The sequence below is a fragment of the Cnephaeus nilssonii genome (assembly GCF_951640355.1).
Source record: "Cnephaeus nilssonii genome assembly, chromosome: 4".
Taxonomy (NCBI): Eukaryota; Metazoa; Chordata; class Mammalia; order Chiroptera; family Vespertilionidae; genus Cnephaeus; species Cnephaeus nilssonii.
In genome coordinates, this window is record NC_137075.1 from 106583398 (window position 1) to 106595179 (window position 11782).

Here is an 11782-nt window from a genome sequence, read left to right on the forward strand (position 1 = left end):
TGAGCCTGCAACCTGGGCATGTGCCTTGACCAGGAATGAACCATGACCTCCTGGTTTATATGTCAACTCTTAAACACTGAGCCATGCCAGCTAGGCTGTATGATTCCAGTCTTTTAAAATGTATTAAAATTTGCTTTGTGACCTAACATATATATGTTCTATTCTGGAGAATTCCCCATTTGCACTTGAGAAAAATGTTTATTTTGCTCTCGTGGGTGCAGTATTCTGATATGTCTGTTAGTACAGTTGCTCTGTAGAGGTGTTCAACTCTTCTGTTTCCTTTTTGATCTTCTGCCTGGTTTTTCTATTAATTATTTAGTGTGGGGTATTGCTTCTCCAACTATAATGTGTTCCTATTTCTTCCATTACTTCTGTCAATGTTTGCTTCATATATTTAGGAGCTCTGATGTTTGGTGCATATCTTACCTAATAATAGACAAACATGTAAATTGACCATACCTCCACTATGCCCCCAGCCAATCAGCAGTGAGTATGCAAATTAACCTGCCAAAGATGGGAGGTTAATTTGCATATGCAGGCATGGAGTGACCGGCTGGGGTGGGACGCCTGCTATGAGGAGTAGGGAGGGGGGCGGAGGGAGCTACAGGAGCGGTGTTCCGGCTGAGAGCGGGGACTTGGCAGCTCCCGGGCGGCCGGGAGTGAAGCCAGGGGAAAGAAGGCCTATTCTTGCATGAATATTGTTCAACGGGCCTCTAGTCTTATGTAATAAAAGACTAATATGCAAATCGACTGAACGGAAGAATGACTGGTTGCTATGATGCACACTGACCACCAGGGGGGCAGACTCTCAACGCAGAAGCTGCCCCCTGGTGGTCAGTGCACTCCCACAGGGGGAGCGCTGCTCAGCCAGAAGCCAGGCTCACATCTGGTAAGCGCAGTGGTGGTGGTGGGAGCATCTCCCGCCTCCACGGCAGCGCTAAGGATGCCTGACTGTAGGGAGCGGGCCTAAGTCATCAAGTCGGACATCCCCTGTGGGATCCTGGACTGTGAGAGGGTCAGGCTGGGCTGAGGGACCCCCTGTCCCGAGTGCATGAATTTTGTGCACCGGGCCTCTAGTATATTTATATTTGTTATACCTTCTTGGTGAATCAAATTGCATTTTTTTGGCCAGACATTTTATAAAGTCAAATATGATAATCCTTCCTTTTATGGGTTTGGCTTTATTCTCTAGTTTAGAGAAGTTTTAGGCACTGCAATATCAATGCTTTCTTCTGAAGCATTTGTATTTTTATATTTTAACATTTGCTCCACCCAGAGGTCCAAACACCATTATTTAATGTAGATTTGAGCCTTTATTGTTCTGAAATATTGGGTCCCCTAAGTAAGTGCAGACCCTAAACTCTCTCCCTGCTGTGTGCTCTGCCTGGCTTAGCTTTGCCTAACTGTTGCCCTCTTTTCCTGCCACTCTTCTACCAAAGTCTAAGTAGTTAATTAGGTACCCCACCCATCTCCCCACCCATCTCCCCACCCATCTCCCCACCCATCTCCTCACCCATCTCCCCACCCATCTCCCCACCCATCTCCAGTATGCCCATCTCCTGTCACTGCTGGGTGCCTATATGCATTAAGTAAATTATGGTTTCAGCCAAAACTTTATGCTTGCCAACCACAATGCCTGGACAGTGTAAATACTTAATCAATATTAAATGGATAGAAAGATGCTGTGACCTGGATTCCACACACCTCCTGGGGATGTGAAAGGAGACTCGGAGACTCAGGGATTTGCATGTCACACTCAAACTCGGGCCAGTTTATCCATTCTTTAATGTCACCAAGGGAGGGGGCTTGGCTTGGGAAGTGAAGGGCTGAACCCGGAGAGGCAGTTACTTTTACGTGGGATTTACCATCTTTCCCATGAAGAGAGGCATGTTGGCGTTTTCATCCATGATGATGACTAAGAAGGGCCTGTTGAACTTGATGGTCAGATACTTAAGCCTGTCACGCTCTTCCGAAGGCATGGCACCGGAATGATCAGTCCCACTCTCATCAGTGGTCAGCACAGCCTTGTGCAGCGCCTGGAAAAGACACAGCAGAGGCATGCGGGGGCAGAGGCAGACTGCGCCGTCCTTTACCCAGGCCTTGGAGCAAGGCCAGATATGGGGGGAGCTGTGCTGGGGGCTCAGGGAAGGGTCTGCACAGAGGCCCAGTGGGGACCTGGACCTCTATAGCATTTCCTTGATTGAAAAACAAAACAATGACAAACAAGCAGAATTGCCAGCTGGGTGTCTGCCATTGGAGCATTTTTATTAAAGAACCACTGGACTCACAACTTGAATCATCATGGTGTGGTGGGAAGAACATGAAATGGGGTTACAATCTATTTTTCCCCACCAATTAGCTAACTAACTAACTAAATAACTAACTGTGCCACCTCAAGGAGATGAATACTCTTCTTGAATCCTCGCTTCCCTAAGTAGGAAAATCAGAGCTACATGATATGACCACCTAGGGCCATTAGGTGCTCTATGTGAGAACCCCAGCCAGCATAGGTGCTCCATAAATGCTGCCTGTGTTAGAGTGCGCATGTATATGTGCATGCACCAGCACAACAAACTCAGAGCTCTTTACCTGGGAACTGTGGGGCACCATCCACTGGCTGAACCTACCTGCTCAGCCTCGTCCCAGACTCCTCTCCTTTACTGTTCCTTCCCCAGGAGCCGGTCCCTTCCCTGCACCATACTCAGTCCTCTCTTACCACCTGCCTTGTCCTTCCATCCAGGCCCCCCCTGCAGGGGACACCAGGCCCCCACCGCAGGGGACACCAGGCCTCTTCCACTTCTCAAGGCCTTTGCCGACTCCACCTGCGCACCCTCAGGCCTCCGGACCAACATTCTCATCCTCCCTGCAAACAGCCCCACCTCAGGAGGTAGAAGCCGGACTTGGACTTTCTGTCCCTGGGCGTGTCTCTTGTTTCTAGTGCCCGATTGTAAGCTCCTTGGGGACCAGGGCGTAGATGGGGACCCCTTCATAGCGTCCAGTCCACAGTCAGGCACTCAGTTTGTAGCCAGTACTGAGCCGCAGTTGTTGCTGGGGTCCCCTCAGTTCTCCTGATTAGTGGCATCTTTAGCCCAGTCACTCATTAACTTGGCTTGCTGATTCATCAATAGCTCCCAATGTCACAGGAAGGGCGGGTGGGGGGGGGGGGGATTCCTTTGAAATCCCTGACCCTCAGTCTGACTTGGTAAATATGGGCCCACCGAGGCCCAAAGAGGAGAAGACCCTGACCAGAGATGAGACAGAGGGTCAGTGACACCGCCTCAGAGGACGTCCCTAAAGGGCCAGGACACAGGAGCCACCCCTCCCTCGGGCGCCTGAGCACGGCCCAGCCTTGGTGAGTCCAATGGCCTTCCCCAGAGACCTCGGTCTGCGGGGTGTTTGTGCCCCTTCGTCCCCTCCCCTGGGCTGCAGCCCGCACACATTGTGCCCTGTGGACACCAGGGACAGGCTCACCTTGGACAGCTTCAGGGGAACCTCCTCGCTGACCCCCGAGAGCTCAGCCCCATTACTGAAGACCTTGGTGATGCCCATTTCTCCCAGGATGGCTTTGAGATCGTAGGTTCCAGAAATGGACAGTTTGGGCATACTCAGACTGGCAGGCCTGTCAAGATGGTTAGAAAAGAAAGGAATTTCACAACATGGAAAGTTTCTTTTCTGGTCATTTCTCCCTCTTGGCCCCTGCCTCTCTACCCACAGGAGGATGGAGGTCAGTGTTGGTTTGTTGTATTGTTAGGTGCTCTACCCTGTCAGAGAATGTCAGAATAATGTGGGTCCTCTTATCCTGAAAGCCTCACATGCCACCTCCTCTGAGAAGCCCTCCGAGCAGACCCATAGTGTCCTTGGGAAACACTTTGCACACTGCCCTGCAGGGTTTGGTCACCCCCGACCGGGCCTTTGGGGCTGGAATCCCAGGGGAATGTGGGGCATGGTTTCAGGTGCTGAGTGACATTTCTCCAGCGAGTGAGGAGTGACACACGGGCTGATTGCTCAGCTCTTGTTTCCCATGGGGACAGAGTGTGGCCCTGAGAAGGTCTGACGTGATTCTAGCCAGGAACTTTCTACCCTTTCCCTCCACATTCCGACTTTTCCAGGAAGACACCGCTTCCTCCTGGGTTCTCTCCTAGCGAGTGAGGCGCTGCTCTCCCTGCGCCAGGCGCTGACATGGGGGAGGGGCAGTGTCCAAGCTGGAGGTCCCCAAGGTCAGGGCTCTGCCTCCTCAGCTGCCGGCACTGTCCCACTTGAGGAGCCCGGCTGGTGCTACCTAAGCTGATGCTGGCTTCTGTCTGAACGCAGAGTCAGGCATGAGGAGGGCCCCCCTCTCCCCGGCCCTCTGGCCAGGCCCGACGTGGCGGCTCCTGGTCAGCCCCGGGCTGGGAATCACCGTATGTCGATGGTTTTGAAGATCCTGGCCAGGTGCTTCGGGCAGACCTTGGCCTCCAGGTACTGCATCTTCCCCTCGTCGGGCAGGATCAGGAAGGCGGGCACGGGGCCGCTGTAGTGCTGCAGCAGCACCCAGGAGGAGAGCGCCTTGTCGTGCAGCAGGCCAAACCTGCCCACGCGGTGGATCATGGGCACCCTTTTCGTGGTCTTTCTGTCCACGTGGAAGTCTTCTGCTACAAAGTTCTCGGTCTCGATTTTAACCTTCCACCGGCCTGGAGAGAGGTGAAGGTGCCGGTCAGCCAGGAGAGGGGAGGGTTAGGTACCCGTGGCAGAATGCAGGAGCCCTGAGCCTCCTGCGTGAGAGGGCTCTCTCTGAGCCTCAGCTTCCCCATCTGTCAGCTGAAAGGGACCTCAGCTCACTGACAGGACTTCAGTGGGGAGAAAGCCGGCTGGAGGAGGGTCCACGGTGTCTATATTGTAGAGGCTCAGGGTGCCAGCCTGGCTGGGCAGAGTAAGCATGTGAACTTGTATTTCATGCCTATTTTCTAGTAATGGAGGGTTGCTCAGAAGGGGCTAAATGAAAGTGATTGGCATCAGTCGTACTTGGCAGCTCCTGGCCTGAGTCTCCCTGCCCCTTGCCTCGGGTTCTTAGCATTCGGGGAAATCACCCTTGTTCTTCCTCTAACGGCCTTTCCTGGACCAACATGTGAGACGCGGAGGCCTGGGCACCCCCTCTGCTATTCCAAAAGACCATGACCATCCTGCCAGGTGAGAGTGCACAGGAGTCTCGGGAGCCCTGAGCCCCTTTCTCATTGGATGGAAGGTGGAGACTGAGGCTGCAGAGGACAAGACCGGCCTGGGGTCCCACCGCTCAGCTGGGGCCCAGGATGTGCTGACTCTGGCCTTGGCGCTCTCCAGGGCATTTTCGGCCCCAGGTCAAGGAGCCCACAGAGAGAAGGAAGCAGCCCCTGACCTTGCCTCTCACCTGCCTGCCCCAGGCTACTACCAGGGACTGTTTCAACAGCCTCAGAATGTGCTCTGGGACCCAGAAGTTTCTGGCATTTTCTTCACTCAGAGGAGGAAGGCAGGCTGAGAGTCAAGTTCAGCTGAGCACCCACATTGTGAGCCTGTAGTCCCATGTTCTTTGTGACATGCGTGCTCCTCACAGAAACCTGACAACAGGGATTACTGTGTTCATGTTCCAGGTAGGGAACTCGAACCTCAGAGAGGTACAGAGACTTGCCGAGAGCCAGGCACTGGCGGTGGTGGAGGCAGGATTGACCCTGTCTTTCTGACTCTAAAGCTGCCACGCCTCCCCCGACACTAGAGTGGCCCAGGAGACCTTCTTCGTTTTCACACTCTGCTCAAGTGTGTTTGTCTGGCTCTGTGTGTGTGTGTGTGTGTGTGTGGGGGGGGGCACATTGCATATTGTACCTCTGTCCCTGGTGGGGATTTACGATGCACGTGGAACAGGCACAAAGGCTCTGGCACGTCCTGCAGGGAAGATGATGCTCTGACTGCTGACCCTTCGATGGCTGACCTGACTTGATGAGGGGCGTTTTCTGTGGTTGTGTGGGGAGAATGGGATCCCCCTGCCCAGATGCACAGTCACATGGCATCCTGCACCGCCCAGGAAAGCTTAGGAACTGATGTTTGAGAATGTTTTTGGATGTTTCCATGGGAACCAGCTCAGGCTGGTGGTAAAACCTACCTTGAAAGAAGATGTAATTTGCCAGAGCAAGAGTTGTGTCTTTGTCAAGCTCTTGGACCAGATCTACAATTTTTTCTCGGCTTTTCATCCCTATGTAATTGTTGACCTGTTTCTTGGCCTTGGTGTCTCTGAAGTTGATGGAGAAGACATCTGTGTGGTACAGCTTCCCGGCATCCTCCAAAAACTTATCCACGAACTTCACACTCTCATTGGCAAACAAGATGGTGCCAGCGATCAGCTGCAACTGTCTGTCTGGCTGGTTGAGGGTGTGGAGGAGATTTTGTAAGCCTGTGTGGATGTCAGCCTCAGGTACCTTCTTCAAGTTGAAATGTAATCCCTCCAGGATCTGGGTGTGAGTGGCGCCCTTGGCCCCCAGGGAGAGCATGGCAAAGGCTGTAGCGATGCTCGCTGGGGAGAAGAAGATGTTGGTGGAGTTGGACTGACGGGCCACCTGGCGGTACAGGCCGAAGGCGAAGTCGGCCAGGTTTGGGGCGATCTTGTGGACAGCGACTCCGTGGAGACTATCAGCCAGGGAGGCAGGGGCCAGGCAGCACAGGCTGGCCAGCAGGAGGAGGCCCCACGTGATGGAGGACGGCATTGTCCTGAGAGAGAGAGAAGGAGCATCACGCCCAAGTCAGGCCACACAGGGAGTGCCCCTGGCCACTGACTCACACCATGTCCAGCAGCCGGAGCTTCTGCAGCTCCTCCCCCACGCAGCCCCGGGCCAGGCCCGTTCTCTGTCCTCATCGGCATGACTCAGAACAACAGCTGAGGCTTGCACAGCGTTCCCAGGTGCCGTGCTCCTCTCTGAGCACTTCGCTCACACATCTCCTTGCCCTCTTAGAGCAATCGTAGGATGCAGGTCATATGCCAATTCTCAGTCTACAGATGAGGAGACCAAAGTGCCGCAGGCTAAGTCACTTGTCCAAGGTCACAGAGCACAGAAAGGAGCAGGACATCGGGAGTGTGGGTCACGCTCTCTACAGCTACCCTGACATCTGAGTGACCCCGAGGTGCAAGGACCACAGCTCCTATTTTATCAAAGAAGAAACTGAGGCACAGGACACAGATGCTGGATACACACAGTTACCCAGGTAGCAGTCAGATCCGCCTCAGGGATGACTGGATCTGGAACAGCTCCAAGCGGCTGCCATGGGACTTAGTTATTTAATGGGCAGAGAGGCTGCTGCCCAGAGAGGGAAAGATCTTGCCCAAGGACACACAGCCAGAATACCACAGAACTCAGAGGAATCCCATCCTGCCTGGCATGGCCCAGATCCTCCCTCACGCCACACACTTCATCCCTCTCCCTTTTCTTGCAACCACTGCAGCTTGCACATGTGGGCCACCTGAGCCTGGTGCGGGCTATTACCCGATCCTGCATGTGCCAGGCCTGCGGGCTGTTGGGGGCTGTTTGGAGGAAGAGCACCTGCGAGCCTTCACCGGGAGGCCCTCCCAGACATCCATGGTCTGATGGAGCGTCTCCTTATCTTCACTTTGAAGGATGCCAGAAAGTGAGGCTTGAGAGGGTTGGTGACTTGCTCGCGGCCATGCAGCTGGTCAAGCAGAGCCAGGAGAGACAGACTTCTGGCTTCGGGCCCAGCCCTCTGTGCCAGGCGTGGTCACCTGCCGACTCTTCCCAAGCTGGAGCCTGGCTGTTTGTAGGGTGCGGGCACACAAGGAGTCAGGGGCTCAGCCCAGCACCAGAAACACTGGGGCAGCAAAGTCCCAGGCTCTGGGCTGTCCTGTGCGGTGTGGGACGTGCAGCAGCCTCCCCGATAGACCTGCCCTCCAGTGTGACAGTGGAGGGTTTTCAGACATTGCCAGTGTCTTCTCGGGTCAGAAGTGCCCATGTGGAGGTCCCTGGTGGGACAGGAGGGGCTCAGGGCATGAGGCCCCTTGGGAGGCCTCCTCCTCCCTGGTTAGTCATGTTTCTTATTTCAGGATGGGTTTGTGTCACGTGAGTCCCCACTGAGTTTGCCCCTGGGGGCCAACGTGTTCAGGAGACCCGTGAGCTTGGGGCGTGCATTCTTCTTGGGTGGGGACCTTGTCTAGGGATCCCAGGGATCCGCGGTGGCAGGTTGAGTCAAGGCCTTCGGGAGATGCAGTGAACCTCCTCTCCTGCCCCCTGGGGAGCTTGGGCACCCCTTCTTCACTGGGAACTTAATGGCAATCACCTCTACAAGGCTAAATGGCGACCGTCTCGGAGTGTCAGGCTGTTCCCACTCAATAGTCACATGGCCACAGCCCCTCGAAGCCATTCCAAGCTGGCCCCACCGCGAGTCCCAGGTCCCATCCCCCACATTGTCTGCAGTGGGTTCACCTGCCCACATGGGCAGGACCCACCCCCAGCCCTGGGCTCAGGTGACAGGGCCTCAGGTGCTGCTTTTTGCAGTGACACAGGGTGGCTGGGGGCAGGAGGTGGTGCGAGGGAGTCTCTGTTAGCCTCGGACAGGCCTGGCTTCTGATCTGCCCCGTCCTTCCCTAGCTGTGGGCCCACATGCTAATCTCTCTGAGCTTCCCCTTTAAAGTGAGATTGCCGGGAGAAGTGAGTGAAATCAGCCTCGTCATCAAAGCTCACAGCCAGAAAGAGACCGGCGTCAGCTCTGTGGGGGAAGAGGGTCGTGGGTTTTGCAGTAAAACCTTTAGGATCCATGAGGGGCCACCTGATGTCAAGATGGGCCATGAACCCAGATAAGAGAGGGGAAGAGGTGAGAGAAGAGGGTTATCGGAAGAGTTAATGAATACCCCTCAGCCTCCCAGAGATCAAGGCCGGCTTGGTGGGGTAGGAGGTCGGGGCCAGGGAGCAGAGGGGAGACCACGGGCTGTGCTCTGGAAAGTGGGAAAAGCTCATCAGGCATCTGCTCTCTTCAATGACATGGACAGGGCGTGGAATTGAAGGGAAGGTCAAGGTCTCTGTCTCTGACTGAGTTTTAAAGGAACCAGGTAAGAAAGAAGACTGAGGTAGAGAGGCTGGGCAATCAACAAACAGCAAGTGCTGGTGAGGATGTGGGGCAAAGGGAGCCCTAGTTCCCTGCTGGTGGGGGTGCAGACTGATGCAGCCACTGTGGGCAACAGTATGGAACTTCCGTTTGGCCCAGCGATCCCACTTCTGGGAGTATATCCTAAAAACCCCAGAACTCCCATCAGAAAGAATACATGCACCCCCATGTTCATAGCAGCACTATATACAATAGCTAAGATCCGGAAACAGCCCCAGTGCCCATCAGTAGATGAATGGGTAAGAAAGCTGTGGACATCTATACCATGAAATGCTATGAAAAAATTTAAAAAAGAAGAAGCAGGGCAGAGAATGGGGAGGGGGAGGGGGCTTCCAAGGGGGCGGGTCCCTACCTTTGCAGGTGGGAGAATCCCAGGTGATGCCACCGAGGCCACAGGGAGGGGGTGGAGAGAGAAGCGGCAGCGAGCAGCTGTGCCCACAGCTCTGGTAGTCTGAGAGGGCCTGCTCCGGGGGCGGCTGAGGGGAGCGAGCCCACAACTGCCAAGCAGGACAGAGAAGGCTCGCTGACGGGCTTCCCATCCTGACCCAGCAATTGCAGCCCGACCTGCTGCGCCTCAGTGTCCTCCTCTGTCAAGTGGAGGTGATCATCGTGGCACCCCCAGCCAGCTCACCCCAGCCCAGCTCCGGGGAGGCTGTGGGAGGGTTACACACTCAGCACACGGAACTCACCTGCTCTCTAGAGAGCCTCGCCGGGCTGGACTCATCTCGCAGGCTGCCCCGTCTCTCAGGGCTTCACCTACTTATAGGGCATCTCGGCGTGGGGATGCGAAGTTCCATGGCCCAGTAACCGCCCCCTCTCCCCCCTACCCCCCCATCGTGCAGGAAGTGAGCCTGGGAGCCTTGAGCGCTCAGCCAGCGGGGGCCTGATACCATCGGGGCCTTGCTGTGCCTCCCTGCAGCAGCCTAGTCTAGCGGAGCCAGCATGTGCCAGGCCACCTGAAGGGGGTGTGGGGGTGGCCATGTAAGACCAAAGGGCCGTCTTGCTTTGATGCCCACCTCACAGATCTGTGGAGAGGAGTAAATGAGGAAGACATACTCAGAGCCTGGAACTGATCTTCAACAAATGTCAGCAGCCTGAAGTCCCTGGGCTTGAGGCTGCCAAGGTGCCAGCCCCAGGAAAGCTCACATTGGACCTGGAATCGGCCTCCAAGGTGCATTGATCCAGGTGGGAGGGAGATCACGGGCACCACCAGGAGCCAAGACTCAGAGTGACCCTGTGGAAGAATGACCCTGGGCCACCCTGGAAATATCAAGGCCTCAAGGGACCTTAATGCTCCTGTTTTGCTAGCGAGAAAACCAAGGCTCCCAGCGGAGGGACCTCGCTAGCGTGCCAGTGGGAGGCTGTGGGCGATCCCAGGCCATCTGGCTCCCACTTGTGGTCCATGGTAACCAAAGGCTGCAATCTGCAAGTTACTCCTCTGTAGTTTTGTCAGTGAATCGAGACAGGGAAGCGGGAAGCTAGCCCCGAACTATTATTTTTGGAATCTACAATCTTGAGAAATGTGTAATATTTGGCAAGAACCAGCACTACAGAACACTCTGCAGAATAGTCCACAGAAGAAACGTTAGAGTTGGGTCTCATTACCCCCACTTTGCAGTGATGGAAACTGAGGCACACAGAGATCGGAAAAGCTCATGGTTCTGTACTAATTGGAGGCTGATTTGGGATTCCTGCATTCTTTCTGCGTTGTGGTACTGCCTCTAGCATTTCCATTCTAACATTTTAATGCTGAAAGTCACCTCAGGATGAAAGGAAGCGACAGTGATCACACTCCGAGCACACTGAGGCTATTGATAACTGCTGACTAAGGGAACATGGCTTTTAATAACCAATACAGTCTGTTTTCTGTATCGGCGAGTCTGTTTCTGTTTTGTTTGCTAGTTTATTTTGTTCATTAGATTCTACATAAGGGAAATCACATGGTACTTGTCTTTCTCTGACTGGCTTATTTCACTTAGCACAGTGCCCCCCAGGTCCATCCATGCTGTCTCAGAAGTAAGATTTTCTTCCTTTTCTATGGCTGAGTAGTATTCCATTGTGTGAATCAGGGATGGGGAGCATCCAATCCAAGGGCTATATAAGGCCCATGAAATAATTTGGTCTGGCCCTGCCAAGACATTAGGGGTGAGTTAATAAAATGTTTGACCAAATATAGCAGGCTAATTTTTAAGTTGATAATTTTGCATGGCCTGCGAACGATGTTATAAAAATCCAAATGGCCCTTGGCAGAAAAAAGGTTCCCCACCCCTGGTAAATGTACCACAGCTTGTTTATCCACTCACCTACTGATGGGCACTTGGGCAACTTCAAAAAAACAAAGAAAGAAACCCCTAGATAACAATGTGGTGATTGCTGGAGGGGAAGGGGGTGGGGTAGGTGGCAGAGGGTGAAAGGGGATAAATGGGACAGAAAGAGAGTTGATTTGGGGTGGTGAGCGCGCGATGCAGGAGGCATGCAGATGATGTGTTACAGAGTGTACACTTGAAACCTGTGTGGTCTTGTTAACCAATGTCACCCCAATACATTCAATAAAAATACGGTGAAGACAGACTTCTCTCCTGCTCTGTTGGCTGTGCTCTCTGTGAAAGCCCCGCCGTGACATTAGAAAGCACCCTCACAGCCCCACCTTCCCCTGCGTGTGTGCCCTGAG

The 11782-nt window shown here is 54.1% G+C and overlaps 1 protein-coding gene across 1 annotated transcript; it reads right to left on the minus strand.

Moving 5' to 3' along the window:
• Positions 1–1850: 1850 nt before the first annotated feature.
• On the minus strand, positions 1851–6707 carry LOC307098325 (alpha-1-antitrypsin-like; the record flags this gene model as incomplete). Its single annotated transcript, XM_079769013.1, has 4 exons — positions 1851–2036; positions 3472–3619; positions 4400–4670; positions 6110–6707. The coding sequence occupies 4 exons, from the start codon at positions 6705–6707 to the stop codon at positions 1851–1853; spliced, it is 1203 nt and encodes a 400-aa protein (XP_079625139.1).
• Between the last annotated feature and the right edge of the window lie 5075 nt (positions 6708–11782).